General features: G+C 40.9%; 1 protein-coding gene across 3 annotated transcripts in view; it reads left to right on the forward strand.

The window, feature by feature from the left end:
- Positions 1–23,032, forward strand: part of LOC115106770 (fibroblast growth factor 12-like) — a 125,310-nt gene that overhangs the window by 56,512 nt on the left and 45,766 nt on the right. Inside the window, exon 1 of one of the 3 annotated variants that reach the window (XM_029629835.2) lies at positions 3,562–4,178. The exons of the other annotated variants lie outside the window; for them this stretch is intronic. Within the exon in view, the coding sequence (XP_029485695.1) occupies positions 4,088–4,178 (91 nt within the window). The 5' untranslated portion in view covers positions 3,562–4,087. Of the gene's footprint in view, positions 1–3,561; positions 4,179–23,032 lie in introns of those variants that run through there. 3 annotated transcript variants of the gene reach the window in all.

The following is a 23,032-nucleotide window of genomic DNA, read 5'->3' on the forward strand; positions in this document are numbered from 1 at the left end:
TAGTTCCAACCTAGAGCAAATGCCTGGGCTTTAGCTCAACAGGCTGACACAGACCCGAGTTTGAACCCAGTCAGTAATAATGCCTATGCACATGGTAACAGCTGAAACATTAAGAGACCATAATATAGTTGTCATTCACCTGTACAAGTTGAGGTTTTCATGGGAAAAAGTAATTTAACATTTTAGGGTTTTGAATAGAAGTCCTGGATAGTGTAAAGATAAAATAAAAAAATCTATAAAATTGCCTGGTTAGTTTTCGTGATAGATGATGGTGAATCATGATAATGATTATGTGGAAGAGAAGCGGGATGATGTGAATGACTATAATGGTAATTGTGATGATGGTAGTGACGATGAAGAGTACAGTAGTAGCTTGGTCTTGGTGGGATGCTCACTCTTTATTATACATTGCTCCTGGCTTAGATTGGAGGGTTCGGAGTGTGGTTGGCAAGGAATTTGTGTTTGTCTAAGTGGGGGGATGAAACTGTTTCTGTTTTAATTTCCAAATATCAGGGAAAATAAGTTAGTAGGTTGATAAGAGTATGATAAGGGTAAGCAGTAATATGATGATGATGATGCTCTCTAAAGTATCTGTGACACTGACCCAGTTCCAACTTGTCCACACCTGCCATCTGCCAACCAAACTTCTTCCTCCCCCTTCTCTCAATGTCGGCAATAGAAAGTACACAAATACTCAGCACTGTATAAAAATACATTAATTATAAGGAGCTCCGATCACCTCTCAAATCTCACAACACTCTGCCCACAATGTCTCACCTCAGAAATATCTGTTTGTTAACACCACCAATAGGACAAACATACGTGCCCCTGCACATACACACACACAACATTGTATTATTTTTTATGAAAATATTCTGTGAGTGGCAATAGTCTGCACATCTGTTCACTGGTAGGCCTATGTGTTGGATCCATAACGGGGGGCAGAAACGATGAGAAACGATGAGCCATATATGAAATCCTTATTGAGGCATACAAGATTATTAGGCACATGTGAGAGGCAGAGATAAAGGACCAGAGGGTGCTACAGTGGTGTGAAAAGCGTGGGGTGCGTTGACAATTCGTCATTCACTTCTGTCTTGTCTGCCTAATGTGTATGTGTGAGACTGTGTTTGCTGCTCTTTGTGTGTTAGTGGGTGTGTGTCTGACAGAGAGCTGATGTTCATTGCCTATTCTCCCTGTGTGTGTGTGTGTGTGTGTGTGTGTGTGTGCATCAACGGACCTTGACCATGAAGACTGTGATGTATCTATAGCAGGCAGTAGCATAGTTCCTGTTTCTATCTCATTTCAACACTCAAGTCAGAGATTTCATCACCCTGTAAATCTAGTGTGTGCCTGGGCATAGATAAAGAGACAAAACTATGGAAATATTGACGGCTATTTTCTAGTGCTATGATGAAACAAAATACAAGTTCAGGTTGTCGTCATGCAGTCATGAAAAAAGTGAGGAGGGTAATTATGTGTGGCACAGAGATAGGTTGCACAATGTTTACAATAGGACCACAATGAAACTGTAAGCAAAATGTAATTAACACAATTTTTTTCTGTATCATATTTAGTAAATAAGTATTGATTTCATACTTTTCAATATTATGAAATCATAAAATGACTCTGCAGTAGGAATGAATGTAATGTAGTACCCTATGAAGAGAGCTGTGTGTTGTTTGGTGTTTAGTTGCGTTGACTGTACGTGTACATAAGAGCGTCGACCTCCCATCCTTTGATGTAGATGGATGTGATGGGGAGCCAGGGTTCCCATGTGACAGCTGCATTTGCCTCTGTCCTCAGCATGATACCGCCCCCTCCTGGCATGGAGCTGTGAGCACATTCACCTGAATAGACATTAGTTGCCTATAATAGGCCTATAGCAGGCAGGTTTACATTTATTGGAATGAGTCTTATCCTGGAGGCAGAGATGTGCGATTTCCGCTAGATGTGCCAGCAGCAAAGTAAAAATGGTCTATATTGTAAAAATTCATGAAAACAAAAATGAGCTTTTTGGTCTTAATTTAAGGTTAGGGTTAGTCATTAGGTTTAGCAGAGTGGTTAAGGTTAGATTTAGAATCAGATTTGATGAAGGAAAAAGGAAACCGCACACTGCTCTTGATAGTATCACCGATATTTAATAAGCTTACGTATCGGCCACACGGCCTTCGTCAGAGCTTTTGTGATTTTTAAAAATCTGCACCCTTATGTAGACCTGGCCCAGATTTGATAAAAGGAGGTCCCTCTATGTTCGATTCTACTATCCATGTATTGGCTTCACTCTTCTAAAATAACCAGATATCATGATCTTCTCCTGATACGATCATCTTGTTTAGCTGTTCCAACGATTCACATGACGATAGCCCTATGGTCCCAGTGCAGGCTACCTGCAGGCTACATTTCAATGTAAAAATATTCCTAGAAACAATTTATCTAATGTTATCACTTGGCATACTTAATGTTGCCTGTAGTATAGAAAAAGCTAAATGTGATTTCATAGTCAAATGCATTACTTGGGCAGTGAAATAAAATACCAGTAGGGTAGTTGTTTTTTCAGAAAAAAACATACTCCCTAGACAGTGGACCCACTCCTCGCAGGGCGCTGCTTTGCCTTTAAAATCTTCAAACCCACCAGCACACGTCTGCGGACTGTAACCACACTCTCCCCTTTCCCCTTGGTCACACATATAATCAACAGTGCTCCGGAAAACTGTTTCTCAAAGCTACTGATTGGATCATGTTCTGCGAATGTGTTATTCTACTCATACACATTTCTCTCTTTACTGACATTCTTCTGAACCATGATGGTGTAGCCTATGTCTCTGCCTCATACTTCTGAACAGCTAAAATAAAAACCCTGCAGCGATTTGAATGAACAAACATTCAAGGCCATTATGAAGGATACAACCTTCTCTGTCTGTTGTAACATATATTGCAGTTGCACAAGCAGGACATAGTCCCTACAAATCACATTGGAGCAAAAACAATCTGTGTTTTGTGTGACGATGTAGGCTAATCTTTATAGTTGATGCCATATCATAGTTACTAGCCATAGTTGCTGAACAAGAACACGATTACTTTGACTGCCTCTCTGCCTCCTGCTTAGCCAATGTTTGCAATGATGATTAAAACATAACATTAAATCGCTAATTAGACTGTGTCTGTGGCTGTGTCTTGCTTGTGTTTGTTGTAACTCCCCACTTTAGTTTTGCCCTTGAGTTTGCGTTTGCGAGTTTGTACAAACATGTTGATAATTTATTTTGTACACATGTAAATAGCTGCATGTAGCCTAACTACCTTCCTGAAAGAATTACATGAAATAGAGCTTGTTCTTAATAGCCGACTGAGGCATGGAATGCAGTAGTTGAAACATGTCGACCATGACCACCTCTATGTACAACATGAAGTTTGTAGGCTACACCAGACAAAGGCGCTCATTGGGGAAGCGGCAGTGGAGCATTGAGGAGCAGCAACGCAGACAACGGAGTGGGCAGCGTCTACCTAAAAACAATAATACACATGCGCAGAACTATCGTATATTTAGCCACCGCAAATCAGGTTTCCAGAAAATCCGGAACAGCAGCCACTTCGATAATCAATAGCTTCTCACACTGACATGTCCTGGAATCTCTCGCGCCCCAGGTTTTTCGCACCACTATAGCCAACCACCAAGGATGAACAAGGCGCATTACCTCATCCACGGTGATCCTGTCACTCTACCCTGCGGTTTAACTTTGGCGTGCGCGCTTGCACCAGAAGAGCCATAGTTTGTCTGCGAGTAAAACCGAAAGGAGGCATGGGATATGGGAAATTATTCTGACGTCCTTGCAGCATAACTTGCAATTCATGGAGCCATGGGTGTTTTTGTTGGATTTCTTATCAATGAAAAATATCTCAAGATGTGTCGGTCTAATCCATCGCGTCCCTTTGTTGAGGCTTTTCTGCCGTTTTCGATCTGCTGAGGGAAGCCAGAGATCTGGATAGCACGGTGGTCGACCTGAGGTGGCTATGCTTAAATAACCTCCATCGCAATAGAGCGTGTCAGATTGCGTGAATTGACGAAGGAACACAATAACCCAAATCAATGAAGATTCTGAGGCTTTTCCTGAAGAAAGGTGCGCATATGCTGCAGTGTCTCTGTGGAAAGCGATCGAAGTCGACTACAACCACGAGCGGTGAGACATCTTGCATACTTCTTTCAGTCTGTTCTCAGTAGTGTCGTGGGGGGATTTGCTTCTGCAGCGCTGTGCTTTTAACAGTCTAATTTTTCTCAATGGGAGGAACAGTGAGAGGTAAATTTGAAAACAAACAATTAGGCATTGTGGTTGACTCATTACCATTGAGACAAAATGCCTCCTTTATCAGCAGTTTTACTCAATCAGTGCGACCAGCTCGACATCTAAAAGTCATTATATTCAAATCAGTGGTGGGCTACTGAGAGGCAGTAATTTCATACAGAGTGAGCATCTATGTACATGAGCCATGCCACTTATATGATCATATTTCATAATCTTCTATTTGATGTGTAAGTCAATGTGATTTTATCAGAAGACATGTTTGTGCATTGGAGTATGTCAGTGTGTGGATACATTAATGGGTGTATGTAAGCCTAGACTTTAAAGTGCAAAGTTTCACAAGTCAATAGTGTATTGTGTGTAGGATAGATTGCTTCAAACAGTGGAAGAAAGTAACTGCATTCAGGAATTGTATTCTGGGGCGCTGATATTCCACCCAGCGAAAATGTCCAAAGTCGCCAAATGGGTACAGACTTCTATGTAGTAATGGATTGACTGACACAGGAGCTGGCTGTGTAGTATGCTACTGTACCTTTTGGCCATGTGTCCCCACATATATATAATGAGAGAGAGATGCATGCAGCTGACATTCAAATAACTACATCAAACTGTTTTTTCTACTTCTAATACTAAGACCTCAATAAAACAAAATTTACATTTAATCTTAGGGTATTTTGACAGGGAGGAAATCAAAGGTGATACAGGCAAGTGGGAGAAAAAGATTGAGAGGTTGGAGTGGGAATTGAACCCTGGTCTCTGGTGAGGAGAGGAGCCGTGGTGATTTTAGCATGTGAATCTTGATGGGGTAAAACAAAAAAATGTGGGATGCATGCCAGCAAAGCCACTACACAAAACCTAAACAATACATAAATTGCACTCAAACAGCAGAGTCCCAACACCTTACCACTGCTACACCTGGCTTTCAGTTGAGCGTTGTCTGGCAGTGAAACAGTTCATTCAGCCTCATTTACTGCCTTTAAAAAAACATAGCTGATATGGCTGACTTGCTTAAACAAATGTGGGTTCTACTGACAATTGAGATGTACAAACTATGGCATAAGGGGACGACAAGTGGATAAGAGGCAAGCCGTAATTTCGATGAAGACATTAACCTCTGGGATTGTTCGGGACGCTAGCGTCCCACCTCGCCAACAGCCAGTGAAATTGCAGGGCGCCAAAAACAAATCTCACAATTAAAATTCCTCAACCATACAACTATTTTACACCATTTTAAAGATACACTTCTCGTTAATCCAACCACAGTGTCCGATTTCAAAAAGGCTTTTCGGCGAAAGCAGAACATATTGTTAGGTCAGCAACTAGACACAGAAAGCATTCAGCCATTTTCCAACCAACGAGAGGTGTCACAAAAAGCAGAAATATAGATACAATTAATCACTAACCTTTGATCTTCATCAAATGACACTCCCAGGACTCAATGTTACACAATACATGTATGTTTTGTTCGATCAAGTTCATATTTATATCCAAAAACCTCAGTTTGCATTGGCGCTATGTTCAGAAATGCCTCAAACATCCGGAGAAATTGCAGAGCCACATCAAATAACATAAATACTCATCAACTTTGATGAAAGATACATGTTTTACATAGAATTAAAGATAAACTTGTTCTTAATGCAACCGCTGTGTCAGATTTCAAAAAAGCTTTACGGCAAAAGCACAATATTCAATCATCTGAGAACAGCATTCAGCCACAAAAGCAAGCCATACAGTTACCCGCCAAATTGTGGAGTCAACAAAAGTCATAAATAGCATTATAAATCTTAACTTACCTTTGCTGATCTTCTCCGGAATGCCCTCCCAGGACTCCCATTTCCACAAGAAATGTTTGTTTTGTTCGATTACGTCCATATTTATGTCCAAATACCTCCGTTTTGTTTGCGCGTTTAGTTCACTATTCCAAAGGCACAATGCGCGAGTGCAAAATCCAGACGAAAAGTCAAAACAGTTCCATTACAGTTTGTAGAAACATGTCAAACGATGTTTACAATCAATCCTTAGGGTCTTTTTATAATAAATATTCAATAATATTCCAGCCGGACAATAGCGTATTCATTACAGAGAAAAAAGAAGGAACGGCGTGACCACGCAGTAAACAACTGATTGGCCTCCGCCTAGTCCACTTGTTGAAACAGCTCTTATTCGACACCCTTCCACAATAGAAGCCTCAAACAACTTTCTAAAGACTGTTGACATCTGCTGGAAGCCTTGGGAAGTGCAATCTGGCCCCATAGACACAGCATATTGGATAGGCAATCACTTAAATGAAACTACAAACCTCAGATTTCCCACTTCCTGGTTGGATTTGTCTCAGGTTTTCACCTGCCATATGAGTTCTGTTATCCTCACAGACATCATTCATAAAGTTTTAGAAACTTCAGAGTGTTTTCTATCCAATACAACTAATAATATGCATGCATATATTAGCATCTGGGACAGAGTAGCAGGCAGTTTACGCTGGGCACCTTATTCATCCAAGCTACTCAATACTGCCCCCCTGTCACCAAGAAGTTAATGAGCGAGTGACGACGGACGTAGTCAATATAACTATTTGTTCAGCACTTTTGAAATGTACAGCGACAGAATTCAGAACATGGGCCGTTCTTAGTGTACTCCCTGTACAACAAGTCAGAACCGTAGGATAAATAAAGGGGGCATATAAATAGCCAATGAAAGCTCTTACAATATTCAAAGATTTTTCTAAAACAGGTTACATGTGCACCACCAAGTTAGAACAGTAGGTGAAAATAGACCAAATTATTAGGGTGAGGCACTTTGCATGTCAAAAAAGATGCACGTCATATAACACAATAGAATGTTGTGTGTGCTAAATTTGCAGGTGCAAGCCAAGCGCCACCACCACTATCAGTTGCACTGTCAAAGCTGTACAAAAAAGTTTGCAAACAACCACACACCGGGCCACGAACAATGTATTTACAATACCGCGTTGATGAAAATAGGTCAAGTTATTAGGGTGAGGCACGTGAGCTACAAGCGGCTTACTACACAACATACACTTAGTATTCATTTCTTAGCTACAGTATGCATATCTCCCTTGCATACTATATAATTTATGTAGCAGCATACAAAACATTTTTGGACTCGCCTTGTGAAGGTGGGAACTCTGAGGGAGGGGGGTGGCAGAACCCACACAGCCACTCCATTGAATAGCAGGCTAATGTTAGTGGTTGCTTTGCCATGCTTGCAGTTAGCCACTGAATCCTTCCAAACGACTCATTGTTGAATTTGCAATTTCAAATCAAATTGTATTTGTTACCTGCGCCGAATAGAATAGGTATAGACCTTAGTGAAATGCTTTATTAAGAAGTAAAACAAAATAGAAAAAAAGTGATAAGTAAAAAAATAAAATGAACAAATAATTAAACAGCAGCAGTAAAATAACAAGCGAGGCTATATACAGAGTACCGGTACAATGTGAGGAGGCACCGGTTAGTTGAGGTAATTGAGATATGTACATGTAGGTAGAGTTAAAGTGACTATGCATAGATTATAAACAGAGTAGCAGCAGTGTAAAAGAGGGGTTTGTGTAGCCCTTTGATTAGCTGTTCAGGAGTCTTATGGCTTGGGGGTAGAATCTGTTAAGAAGCCTTTTGGACCTAGACTTGGCGCTCCGGTACCACTTGCCGTGCGGTAGCAGAGAGAACAGTCTATGACTAGGGTGGCTGGAGTCTTTGGCAATTTTATGGCCTTCTATACCAGGCAGTGTCAGAGAAAGTCCTGGATGGCAGGAAAATTGGCCCCAGTGATGTACTGGGCTGTAGGCACTATCGTCTGTGGTGCCTTGCATTCAGAGGCCAAGCAGTTGCCATACCAGGCAGTGATGCAACTATAGAACCTTTTGAGGATATTTTTTCAATCTCCTGAGGGGGAATAGGCGCTGTCGCTCCCTCTTCACATCTGTCTTAGTGTGTTTGGACTAGAGGTCGACCAATTATGATTTTTCAACACCGATACCGATTATTGGAGGACCAAAAAAAAACGGTCCCGATTAATCGGCCGATTTTATATAAAAAAAAGATTTGTAATAATGACAATTACAACAATACTGAATGAACACTTATTTTAACTTAATATAATACATCAATAAAAATCAATTTAGCCTCAAATAAATAATGAAACATGTTCAATTTTGTTTAAATAATGCAAAAACAAAGTGTTGTAGAAGTAAAAGTGCAATATGTGCCATGTAAAAAAGCTAACGTTTGAGTTCCTTGCTCAGAACATATGAAAGTTGGTGGTTCCTTTTAACATGAGACTTCAATATTCCAAGGTAAGAGGTTTTAGGTTGTAGTATTATAGGACTATTTCCCTCTATACCATTTGTACTTCATTAACCTTTGACTATTGGATGTTCTTATAGTCACTTTAGTATTGCCAGTGTAACAGTATAGCTTCCGTCCCTCTCCTCGCCCCTACCTGGGCTCGAACCAGGAACACATCGACAACAGCCACACTCGAAGCAGCGTTACCCATCACTCCACAAAAGCCACGGCCCTTGCATTGCAAGGGGAATAACTACTCCAAGTCTCAGAGCGAGTGACGTTTGAAACGCTGCTGCCTACGATCGCTCAGTCAGACTGCTCTATCAAATATCAAATCATAGACTTAATTATAACATAATAACACACAGAATTACGAGCCTTTGGTCATTAATATGGTCGCATCTGGAAACTATCATTTCGAAAACAAAACGTTTATTATTTCAGTGAAATACGGAACCGTTTGGTATTTTATCTAACGGGTGGCATCCCTAAGTCTAAATATTCTTGTTACATTGTTCAACCTTCAATGTTATGTCATAATTACGTAAAATTCTGGCAAATTAGTTCGCAATGAGCCAGGCTGCCCAAACTGTTGCATATACCCTGACTCTGCGTGCAATGAACGCAAGAGAAGTGACACAATTTCACCTGGTTAATATTGCCTGCTAACCTGGATTTCTTTTAGCTGAATATGCAGGTTTAAGAATATAGACTTCTGTGTATTGATTTTAAGAAAGGCATTGGTGTTTATGGTTAGGTACAGTCGTGCAACGATTGTTTTTTTCGCAAATGTGCTTTTGTTAAATCATCCCCCAGCGTTGCATCGATTATATAACACAGGACACGCTAGATAACTACACATGGTTGATGATATTACTAGTTTAACTAGTGATTATGATTGATTGTTTTTTATAAGTTTAATGCTAGCTAGCAAATTACCTTGGCTTCTACTGCATTCGCGTAACAGGCAGGCTCCTTGTGGAGGCAGGTGGTTAGAGCGTTGGACTAGTTAACCGTAAGGTTGCAAGATTGAATCCCAGAACTGACAAGGTAAAAATCTGTCGTTCTGCCCCTGAACAAGGCAGTTAGCCCACCGCTCCTAGGCCTCATTGAAAATAAGAATGTGTTCTTCACTGACTTGCCTAGTTAAATAATTAAATAAATAAAAAAGAAATCGGCAAAATCGGCGTCCAAAAATACAGATTTCCGATTGTTATGAAAACTTGAAATCGGCCCTAATTAATCGACCTCTAGTTTGGACCATGATATTTTGTTGGTGATGTGGATACCAAGGAACTTGAAGCTCACAACCTGCTCCACTACAGCCCCATCGATGAGAATGGGGATGTGCTCGGTCCTCCTTTTCCTGTAGCCCACGATCATCTCCTTTGTCTTGATCACATTGAGGGATAGGTTGTTGTCCTGGCACCACAAGGCCAGGTCTCTGACCTCCCTATAGGCTGTCTCATCGTTGTCGGTGATTAGTAATACCACTGTTGTGTCATCGCAAAACTTAATGATGGTGTTGGAGTTGTGCCTGGCTGTGCAGTCATGAGTGAACAATGAGTACAGGAGAGGACTGAGCACGCACCCCTGAGGGGCTCCCGTGTTGAGGATCAGTGTGGTGGATGTGTTGTTCCCTACCCTTACCACCTGGGGGTGGCCTGTCAGGAAGTCCAGGATCCAGTTGCAGAGGGAGGTGTTTAGTCCCAGGCTTAGTGATGAGCTTTGAGGACACTATGGTATTGAACACTGAGCTGTAGTCAACGAATAGGTTCTCACATAGGTGTTCCTTTTGTCCAGGTGGGAAAGGGCAGTGTTGAGTGCAATAGAAATTGTATCATCTGTGAATCTGTTGGGGTGGTATGCAAATTGGAGTGGGTCTAGGGTTTCTGGGATAATGGTGTTGATGTGAGCCATGACCAGCCTTTCAAAGCACTTCATGGCTACGGACGTGAGTGCTACGGGTCGGTAGTCATTTAGGCAGGTTACTTTAGTGTTCTTGGGCACAGGGACTATGGTGGTCTGCTTGAAACATGTTGGTATTGCAGACTCAGTCAGGGACTGGTTGAAAATGTCAGTGAAGACACTTGCCAGTTGGTCAGCGCATGCTCAGAGTACACGTCCAGGTAATCTGTCTGGCCCTGTGACCTTAAGAATGTTGACTTGTTTAACCAGTTGCTCCTACCCTCTACTTTTTTGAACATTTTGTTAAAAATCGCACAACATTTCAGCGCCCTGCTACTCATGCCAGGAATATAGTACGTTCATATGGTTAGAATGTGTGGATAGGAAACCCTCGGACGTTTTTAAAACTGGTTAAATCACGACTGTGGCTATAACATAACGTGCGTTACATCGGAAAGCGCAGGAAAACCTGATCACAGAAAATGGAAATAAATATCCTTGCGCCACTTCCAGCAATTGTTAACAGTGAGCCGAATTAGATAAGACCGAGCATTCAACTCCCACAGCATCCCCATGTTGTCTAGAGTCTTGTGAATTGAATCATCTTTGATTCTTGGTTGAACCGAAACAGGGGCACCACTTACCTCCAGTCTCCGCCCAGATCATTCTGGAAGAGCTCTCTCGTGAAATTTTTTCCAAGACGACAGCTAATGATTTTTACATCGCCTACGGATGATTTTTATCGCTTATTAACGTTTACTAATACCTAAAGTAGCATTACAAACGTATTTCAAGTGTTTTGTGAAAGTTTATCGTCTACTTTTTGAATTTTAAAAATGACGTTACGTTGTGAAATCGCTGTTTTTTTCGTTTATCACACAGTCTACATATAACGATATCTTGGCTTTATATGGCCCGATTTAATCGAAATAAAGACCCAATAGTGTTTATGGGACATCTAGGAGTGCCAACAAAGAAGATGGTGAAAGGTAATGACTGTTTTCTATTTTATTGTGCGGTTTGTGTAACGCCGAAATGCTAATTATTTTGTTTACGTCCCCTGCTGTGCTTTTGTGTTGTAGTGTATTGGTGCATGCTATCAGATAATAGCTTCTCATGCTGTCGCCGAAAAGCATTTTAAAAATCGGACTTGTTGCCTGGATTCACAACGAGTGTAGCTTTAATTTGATACCCTGCATGTGTATTTTAATGAACTTTTGAGTTTTAACTAATACTATTAGCATTTAGCGTAGCGCATTTGCATTTCCAGAGCTCTAGTTGGGACGCAAGCGTCCCAAGTAGAAGCAAGAGGTTAAAGGTCTTACTCCCATCGGCTACGGAGAGCATGATCACACAGTCGTCCAGAACAGCTGGTGCTCTCATGCATGTTTCTGTGTTACTTGCCTCGAAGCGAGCGTAGAAGTGATTTAGCTCGTCTGGTAGGTTCGTGTCACTGGGCATCTCTCGGCTGTGCTTCCCTTTGTAGTCTGTAATAGTTTGCAAGCCCTGCCACATTCGACGGGCATTGGAGCCAGTGTAGTAAGATTCAATATTAGTCCTGTATTGAAGCTTTGCCTGTTTGATGGTTCGTCAGAATATAGCGCGATTTCTTATAAGCTTTCGGGTTAGAGTCCCGCTCCTTGAAAGTGGCAGATCTACCCTTTAGCTCAGTGCGGATGTTGCCTGTAGTCCATGGCTTCTGGTTGGGGTATGTACATACGGTCACTGTGGGCGCGACGCCATCGATGCACTTGTTGATGAAGCCAATGACTGATGTGGTGTACTTATCAATGCCATCGGAAGAATCCCGGAACAAGTTCCAGTCTGCTAGTAAAACAGTCCTGTAGCTTAGCATCTGCTTCATCTGACTGCTTTCTTATTGACTGAGTCACTGGGGCCTCCTGCTTTAGTTTTTGCTTGTAAGCCGGAATCAGGAGTATAGAATTATTGTCAGATTTGCCAAATGGAGGGCAAGGGAGAGCTTTATACGCATCTCTGTGTGTGGATTAAAGGTGAACTAGAGATAAATAAATAATAATAATTCCCCTCTGGTTGCACACTTAACATGCTAGTAGAGATTAGGTAAATGGATTTGTGTTTGCCTGCATTAAAGTCCCCGGCCACTAGGAGCGATGCCTCTGGCGTTTTCCTGTTTGCTTATGGCCGTATACAGCTCATTGAGAGCGGTCTTCATGCCAGCATCGATCTGCGGTGGTACAGTTGAAGTCTAAGTTTACATACACTTCGGTTGGAGTCATTAAAACTCATTTTTCAACCACTCCACAAATGTCTTGTTAAACTATAGTTTTGGCAAGTCGGTTAGGGAATCTATTGTGTGCATGACAAGTAATTTTTCCAACAATTGTTGACTGACTGATTATGTCCCTTTATAATTCACTGTATCACAATTCCAGTGGGTCAGAAGTTTACATACACTAAGTTGACTGTGCCTTTAAACAGCTTGGAAAATTCCAGAAAATTATGTCATAGCTTTAGAAGTTTATGATTTGAGTCAATTGGAGGTGTACCTGTGGATGTATTTCAAGGCATACCTTGAAACTCAGCTCCTCTTTGCTGTACATAATGGGAAAATCAAAAGAAATCAGCCAAGACCTCAGAATTTTTTTTTGTAGACCTCCACAAGTCTGGTTCATCCTTGAGAGCAATTTCCAAACGCCTGAACGTACCACACTCATCTGTACAAACAATAGTACGCAAGTATAAACACCATGGAACCACGCAGCTGTCGTACCGCTCAGGAAGGAGAGGTGTTCTGTCTCCTAAAGATTAACATACTTTGATGCGAAAAGTGCAAATCAATCCCAGAACAACAGCAAAGGACCTTGTGAAGATGCTGGAGGAAACGGGTACAAAAGTATCTATATCCACAGTAAAACAAGTCCTATATCAACATAACCTGAAAGGCCGCTCCGCAAGGAAGAAGCCACTGCTCCAAAACCTGTGGTTTGCAATTTCACATGGGGACAAAGATTGTACTATTTGGAGAAATGTCTTCTGGTCTGATGAAACAAAAATATAACTGTTTGGCCATAATGATGACCATTATGTTTGGAGGATAAAGGGAGAGGGTTGCAAGCCGAAGAACACCATCCCAACCGTGAAGCATGGGGGTGGCAGCATCATGTTGTGGGGGTGCTTTGCTGCAGGATGGACTGGTGCACTTCACAAAATAGATGGCATCATGAGGAGGAAAATGATATGGTTATTTTGAAGCAATATCTTAAGACTTGGTTGCAAATGGGTCTTCCAAATAGACAATGACCCCAAGCATAATTCCAAAGTTGTGGCAAAATGGCTTATGGACAACCTTGTCATGGTATTGGATTGGCCATCACAAGGCCCTGACCTCAATCCTATAGAATATGTGTGGTCAGAACTGAAAAAGCATGAGCAAGCAAGGAGGCCTACAATCCTGAGTCAGTTACAACAGCTCTGTCAGGAGGAATGGGACAAAATTCACCCAACTTATTGTGGAAGGCTAGCCAAAACGTTGGACCCAAGTTAAACAATTTAAAGGCGATGCTACCAAATACTAATTGAGTGTATGTAAACTTCTGACCCACTGGAAATGTGATGAAAGAAATCCAAGCTGAAATAAATCATTCTCTCTACTATTATTCTGACATTTCACATTCTTCAAATAAAGTGGTGATCCTAACTGACCTAAGACAGGGAATTTCTACTAGGATTAAATGTCAGGAATTGTGAAACTGAGTTTAAATGTATTTGGCTAAAGGTGTATGTGAACTTGGATGGTTGAGGGGCAGCTGTTGGGGAACTGTGTGTGTGTGTGTGTGTGTGTGTGTGGGGGGGTCAGTGGCTGGTTCGGGTCTGCCTTTTTGACCGTGTGGGAGATCTGTCGACGTGCCCTTGAGCAGGGTGTTGCCCCTGGTTGCTTCTCTGTGTCGCTCTGGATGTGAGTCTGTTAGATGACTAATGTGATAGTTGTTGAGCTGCTTCACTGCAAGTATGTTTTACATTTTCAATATATAAAAAATACACACACCTTTACACACAATTTGCTGCTCCTATTATTATCTATCCTCAAGTCTTGTCACTTTACCCTGCCTATGTATGTACACTATATACACAAAAGTATGTGGACACCCCTTCAAATGAGTGGATTCTGCCCATTTCAACCACACCCATTGCGACAGTTGTATAAATTTGAGCACAGACATTCAATCTCCATAGACAAACATTGTCAGTAAAATGGTTTAACTGAAGAGCTCAGGGAATTTTTAAACGTGGTACTGTCATGGCAACTTTCCAACAAGTCCGTTCGTCAAATATTTGCCCTGATAGAGCTGCCCTGGTAAACTGTGAAGTGGAAACGTCTAAGAGCAACAATGGCTCAGCTGTGAAGTGGGAGGCCACACATGCTCACAGAATGGGACCGTCGAATGCTGAAGCGAGTAAAAATTGTCTGTCCACGGTTGCAACACTTACTATTGAATTGCAAACTGCCTCTCAAAGCAACGGCAGAACAATAACTAAACGTTGGGAGCTTCATGAAATGGGGTTCCATGGCCGAGCAGACACACAAGCCTAAGATCACCATGCGCAATGTCAAGAGTCGGCTGGAGTAGTGTAAAGATTGCCGCCATTTGACTCTAGAGCAGTGGAAACGCCTTCTCTGGAGTGATTAATCACGCTTCACCATCTGGCAGTCCAACGGACAAATCTTGGTTTAGCGGATGCTAGGAGAACACTACCTGCCCGACTGCATAGTGCCCACTGTAAAGTTTGGTGGAGGAGGAATAATGGGGCTGTTTTTCATAGTTCCAGTGAAGGGAAATCTTAATGCTGCAGCATACTATGACGTTCTAGATGATTCTGTGCTTCCAACTTTGTGGCAACAGTTTGGGGAAAGCCCTTTTACTGTTAAAGCATGGCAATGCCCCTGTGCACAAAGCGAGGTCCATACAGAAATGGTTTGTTGAGATCGGTGTTGAACTTATGGGCCTGCACAGAATCCTGACCTCAACCCTATCGAACACATTTGGGATGAATTGGAATGCCGACTGCGAGCCAGGTCCTAATCGCCAAACATCAGTGCCCAACCTCACTAATGCTCTTGGGGCTAAATTTAAGCAAGTCCCCACAACAATGTTCCAACATCTAGTGGAAAGCCTTCCCAGAAGAGTGGAGGCTGGTACAGCAGCAAAGGGCGGACCAACTTCATATTAATGCCCATGATTTTGGAATGAGATGTTCAACAAGCAGGTGTCCACATACCTTTGGTCATGTAGTGTATCTAACTCATACTCCCGGTATATAGCTCCATTCTTGTGTATTTTTATTTTATTTCTCTTGTGTTACAATTACATTTTTATCCTCTGCATTGTTGGCAAGGGCTCGTAAGCAAGTCTACACCAGTTGTATTCTGCGTATGTGACAAATACAATTTGATTTGTTTCACTCAATTGGAGAGGACACACCAAAGTAGGCATATAATAAGGCCACATTTCTAGGACTCAATCTACGGTGAAGACATGCCTTGGAGAGTAGGACATTTTATTTCCGGTTGGGTTTAAATGATAAAATGGCCCTAATTGAGTCAGTAGAGCTACAGTGGAAAAACTTACCTTATCTACAAATGATGCTACTTCTCTCTTGAAATTTTAGTTCTGCTCAGATAATGAGCTATGAAGAGTTTCCAAAACGCTATACAGTGTATATACATTTTCAGAAATGTTGGTAAATGAGCTTTTATTGTTTAAAGAACTTGTGAAAGTGCTTGGTGTGTTTTCATTATCTAATCATGGCATGGGCTTGTTCAATGACAGATGTGTTTTCTTTGTCTTGGTTTAATTTCAGAGACAAATAATCATGTTGTGGTCCCAAAAACACTATATATTTGCACCTCTCTCAGATAAATTAAGTAGTACTGATTAGGTTTTACACAGTCAAATGTAACAAATAATAATTTTAATGAAGAACTAAAAAGGATACATTTGTGACATCAGTATACCTATATTTTTTATGAATCAATACTGTTAATATGAGATCTGTATGTAAAACAACATTTACATTTGACATTTAAGTGATTTAGCAGATGTGCTTATCCAGAGACTTAAAATAGCATCTTAAGATAGCTAGGTGAGACAACCACACATCACATCCAGTTCAGACCTGGGTTCAAATAATATTAGACATCTTTTTCACGGTGCTTGATGAAGCTTACCTGGTGCAACAGAACTAATCTTAAGGCCATCTGCATCTCTTATGTCTCACCACCATCATACAGAGGGAGAGAGACCCCGTTCTCTTACCATGGCAACTGTCTGTCACAGCATCCCCTGACAGAGCAATCTTTCTACCATCATCAGGAACATGACACCTGGCCGACGGAGTGACTGACTGTGCCTCTCACTCCTTCACTGCCTTTATGTTCCATTATGTAATTCTTGCAGTAGTCTGCAGTCTCACTGAAATGTTTTTACTGCTGCAGCTGAGGTTTTGATGTTTTCGAACATTGACTTGCTAGATGTCATTCAAGCCACGTCTTGTTTTGGTTTCCCATAAATGTTTAGAGGTGGAGGAAAAGAGGGGAGAGAGGAGGTGTGGGAGGAAGAGAGAAAAAATGAGTAGGGGGTTGAGAGAGACAGACAAGACATGCTGGCCCGCAGAAATAAGTAATACATATATGTACGCTGAGTGTATATTTTTAGTGTCTTGATCTATTTGAGAAACACTAATTTGTTGGTTGAGGAAGTGGAATTCGTATCAATGCAACAGTGAATCCTGCTACTCTTGCTGCTCTTGAGTGAGAAAAGCACTGTCCATTTATATGTGGGCTTGAGCTGCTGTTCTTAAGCACACCGTATGAACGACAGATATTCTAAAGAGCAAGAACGAAAGAATGTTTACCAAAGCACCCTGTGACATTGTTGCGAGGGAGAGATGGAGAGAGGGGGTGTACGTATACTATAAGTTGTGAAATTCAACACAAAGGAATATAGAGGGGTACACATTTGTATTTATTATTGATCTCTGTTAGCTGCTGCCAAGACAGGAGCTACTCTTCCGGGGACCCAGCAAAATTAAGGCAGTTATCCAATTTTTAAAACATTACAATACATTCACAACACATTGTGTGCCCTCAGGCGCCTATTCTACTACCACATCTACAACACAAAATCCTTGTGTACATGTGTGTATAGTGCGTATGTTGTGTGTTGTATGCATGTGTCTGTGGCTTTGTTTTTTTTCTTTAATCCCTGCTGTTCCATAACACACAATCTTTAAAAAAAAATAATAATAATCTAATTTTACTGACTTGCCTGAGTTACTTGATGTGGAATGGAGTTCCATGTAATCATGGCTCTATGTAGTACTGCGTGCCTCCCATAGTCTGTTCTGGACTTGTGGGGTATGCATGGGTGTCAGAGCTAGACCGATTAATCGGAATGGCCGATTTAATTAGGGCCGATTTTTAAAAATGATAAAAAAAAGTTTTCAGAACAATCGGAAATCGGTATTTTTGGGCTCCGATTTATTTTTTTTATTTTTTTAAATCAATCTTTATTTAACTAGGAAAGTCAGTTAAGAACACATTATTTTCAATGACGGCCTAGGAACGAGGCAGAACGACAGATTTTTACCTTGTCAGCTCGGGGGATCCAATCTTGCAACCTCACAGTTAACTAGTCCAACGCTCTAACCACCTGCCTCACGAGGAGCCTGCCTGTTACGCGAATGCCAAGATAAGTTTAATGCTAGCTAGCAACTTATCTTATAAAAAAACAATCAATCGACTGTCGTTGCTCCAATGTGTACTTATCCATAAACATCAATGCCTTTCTTAAAATCAATACACAAGTATATATTTTTAAACCTGCATATTTAGCTAAAAGAAATCCAGGTTAGCAGGCATATTAACCAGGTGAAATCGTTCATTGCACGCAGAGTCATGGTATATGCAACAGTTTGGGCCGCCTGGCTCTTTGCGAACTAATTTGCCAGAGTTTTACGTAATTATGACATAACATTGAAGGTTGTGTAATGTAACAGGAATATTTAGACTCATGGATGCCACCCGTTAGATAAAATACGGAACGGAATAAACGTTTTGTTTTCGAGGTGATAGTTTCCGGATTTGACCTAAGGCTCATATTCCTGTGTGTTTATTATAGTTAAGTCTATGATTTGATATTTGATAGAGCAGTCTGACTGAGGGGTGGTAGGCAGCTGCAGGCTCGTAATAGTCAAGGGTATATGGTTTAGAGAAATAGACAACGCGTTATAATTCCTGTAATAACTTGCGGCTGAATTTGAAAGGTTCCTTTGTTATTTTACCGTTCATGTCTTCCATAGAGAATGTGTTGATCTACTTCAAATAAGGTCTGTGTTTCGTGCAGGCTTAAACACCTCGGCGTTTTGATACCCGTGTAAATCTCACTAGGATAAAGTAAGCTTTGTCAAAATATTTTCATGAATCCACTCTACAAAAAAAATCTTTGCTTATATTTAGCCAATATTGATCAGAGTTACCTTGTCCTATGGATATCTACACAGTTATAAAATTGACAAGGTGGTGTAAGCCTACATGAAACACAGACTTTATTTTAAGTGAATCTAAAAATATCCTATGGAATAAATGAATGAAGGAACCACTTTTCAGATGTTGCTAGAAGGTGTCATGGGAATTATGACTCGGACTTTGGTAGTCAATTCTTACCATGTCCATTATTAAAATAGGATTTCCTGCATATAGAAATGACAGTTTTTGTTTTCAACATTCATCACAGGTAACTTAAACTCTATTTTTATTCAAACAGTTGAGAGTATTTGTCTCCTAAGCAGATTATTCAGTATCATTGTCACTTCAGAGCTTTGTGTGTGTGTTTTACAGATGGCAGAGAAAAGCAGAGCACCAGTGTGGGACTATTACATGGAATGGCACCAGGGAAAGCAAGGTGTCTTATTTGTGATAAAGATGTAATCATGGGGTCAGCAACGACAAAATAAAAAAATACCACCAACCTGTGGAATCACCTTAAGAACACCCATCCAAAAGCCCATATGTATTATATTAAGTTAAAATAAGTGTTCATTGTTCATTCAGTATTGTTGCAATTGTCATTATTACAAAAATGTGTGTATATATACTATTGGGAGACAAAAAAAAGCAGATACAGATTAAAATCGGCCAATTTTTAGAATGAATGTATGTATGTATATCGGTATCGGCGTTGAAAAATCATAATCGGTAGACCTCTAGTCCGAGCTGTGCACCAGTAGTTCAAACGGACAGCTTGGTGGATTCAACATCAAGACCTCTCACAAATACAAGTAGTGATGAAGTCAATGTCTCCACCACTTTGAGCCAGGAGAGATTGACATGCATATTATTCATGTTAGCTCTCTGTGTGCATCTAAGGACCAGCTGTGCTGCCTTGTTCTGAGCCAATTGCAATTTTCCTAAATCCCTCTTTGTGGCACCTGACCACACAACTGAACAGTAATCCAGGTGTGACAAAACTAGGGTCTGTAGGACCTGCCTTGTTGATAGTGCTGTTAAGAAGGCAGAACAGAGCTTTATTTTGGACAGACTTCTCCCCATTTTAGCTACTGTTATGGTCAAAACATATTGATAACAACAGTTTACAATCCAGGGTTACTCCAAGCAGTTTAGTCACCTCAACTTGCTCAATTTCCACATTATTTCCACATTATAAGTTTAGTGAATGATTTGTCCCAAATACAATGCTTTTAGTTTTTGAACTATTTAGGATTAACTTATTCTTTACCACCCATTCTGAAACTAACTGCAGCTCTAAGTGTTGCAGTCATTTAAGTTGCTGTAGTAGCTGACGTGTATAGTGTTTACATTTAACATTTAAGTCATTTAGCAGACGCTCTTATCCAGAGCGACTTACAAATTGGTGCGTTCACCTTAAGACATCCAGTGGAACAGCCACTTTACAAAAGTGCATCTAAATCTTTTAAGGGGGGGGGGGGGTGAGAAGGATTACTTTATCCTATCCTAGGTATTCCTGAAAGAGGTGGGGTTTCAGGTGTCTCCGGAAGGTGGTGATTGACTCCGCTGTCCTGGCGTCGTGAGGGAGTTTGTTCCACCATTGGGGGGCCAGAGCAGCGAACAGTTTTGACTGGGTGTTGAGTCATCTACATACATAGACACACTGGCCTTACTTAAAGCCAGTGGCATGTCATTAGTAAAGATTGAAGAAAGTAGACAGCTGCCCTGGGGAATTCCTGATTCTACCTGGATTATGTTGGAGAGGCTTCCATTAAAGAACACCCTCTGTGTTCTGTTAGACAGGTAACTCTTTATCCACAATATAGCAGAGGTCTAAAGTCATAACACATTTTTCCAGCAGCAGACTATGATCAAGAATGTCAAGAGCTGCACTGAAGTCTAACAAAACAGCCCCCACAATAATTTGATCATCAATTTCTCTCAGCCAATCATCAGTAATTTGTATAAGTGCCTTGCTTATTGAATGTCCTTTGCTATAAGTGTGCTGAAAGTCTATCAATTTGTTTACTGTAAAATAGCATTGTATCTGGTCAAACCATTTTTTTCCAAAAGTTTACTAAAGGTTGGTAACTGGCTGATTGGTCAGCTATCTGAGCCAGTAAAGGGGCTTTACTATTATTAGGGAAGGGGAATTACTTTTAGTTCTCTCCAGGCCTGACTTCTAGTAGATCTAGATTGAAGATGTGGCTCTTAGTTAAGTGTTTCAGTCATTTCAGCTGTCGTAGTAGCTGACGTGTATAGTGTTAAATCATCCGCATACAAAGACACACTGGCCTTACTCAATGACCTTAGTGGTCACCGTTTTACAGCCTGTGTTTGTAATGGCTGCTCAGTGAAATGACCTGTCCTGACTCATCATAGATGCTTTCTCAACTTTAATGAGCAAGCCTTCATTATCTTATTTATAAAACCCTCTTAGCCCTCACTCCCCCCTACTGCAGACCTCATCTTCCACATTGTCGTGGAAATTCTAATCAATAATGAGGAGAGACAAGGTCAATCACCAATCAGGATACAACTTTTTTCAAAACGTATTAATAAGGAAAGCATGTCACACCATACACACAAGTGAGTGATGTGAGTGTTCTGCAATAACGGCCAAAAGCCAGGGAAAATGCAGGGCGCCAAATAAAAAATAAAAATACTATAAAAATCAAACTTTCATTAAATCACACATGCAAGATAGCAAATTAAAGCTACACTTGTTGTGAATCCAGCCAACATGTCAGATTTCAAAAAGGCTTTTCGGCGAAAGCAAACGATGCTAAGATATGCATATTAGTAGATTTGGATAGAAAACACTGAAGTTTCTAAAACTGTTTGAATCATGTCTGTGAGTATAACCAAACTTATTTAGCAGGCGAAACCCCGAGGACAATGGGTTTTCAATGCGTTATCATTGGGAAACCAGATTTCTAAGGGACCTTCTTGCAGTTCCTATCGCTTCCACTGGATGTCAACAGTCTTTAAAAATTGGTTGAGGTTTTTCCTTTGTGTAATGAATAAGTACGGCCATCTTGAACAAGGGTCAATTGAAGTGTACTGTTAGAGGCGCGTGACCAGAAAGCTAGCTACAGTTTGTTTTCCTCCTGTATTGAACACAGATCACCCAGTCTTCAATTTGATCGATTATTTACGTTTAAAAAAATACCTAATGTTGTATTACAAAAGTAGTTTGAAATGTTTTGGCAAAGTTTGAGATATTTTGTAGTCACGTTGCGCAAGTTGGAACCGGTGTTTTTCTGGATCAAACGCGCCAAAGAAATTGACATTTTGGATCTATATCGACAGAATTAATCGAACAAAAGGACCATGTGTGATGTTTATGGGACATATTGGAGTGCCAACAAAAGAAGCTCGTCAAAGGTAAGGCATGAATTATATTTTTATTTCGGTGTTTTGTGTCACGCCTGCAGGGTTGAAATATGCTTCTCCCTCTTTGTTTATGGAGGTGCTATCCTCAGATAGTAAACTGTCATTAAACTGTCATGGTTAAAACATATTGATACAACAGTAGCTAAGATGGGGAGAAGTCTGTTCGTAATAAAGCGCTCATCTGCCTTAACAACACTATCAACAAGGCAAGTCCTACAGGCCCTAGTTTTGTCGCACCTGGACTACAGTTCAGTAGTGTGGTCAGGTGCCATAAAGAGGGACTTGGGAAAATTACAATTGGCTCAGAACATGGCAGCACAGCTGGCCCTTAAAAGTACACAGGAAGCTAACAATGATATGCATGTCAATCTCTCATGGCTCAAAGTGGAAGAGAGCTTGACTTCATCACTACTTGCTTTTCTAAGAAGTGTTGCCAAGCTGAATGTACCGAGCTGTCTGTTTAAACTACTAACACAGCTTAGGCACCCATGAATACCCCCACAAAACATGCCACCAGAAGTCTCTTCACAATCCCCAAGTCCAGAACAGACTATGGGAGGCGCACAGTACTACATAGAGCCATGACTACATGGAACTCTATTCCACATCAGGTAACTGAT

This window comes from Oncorhynchus nerka, linkage group LG23, assembly GCF_034236695.1.
Source record: "Oncorhynchus nerka isolate Pitt River linkage group LG23, Oner_Uvic_2.0, whole genome shotgun sequence".
Classification (NCBI taxonomy): Eukaryota; Metazoa; Chordata; class Actinopteri; order Salmoniformes; family Salmonidae; genus Oncorhynchus; species Oncorhynchus nerka.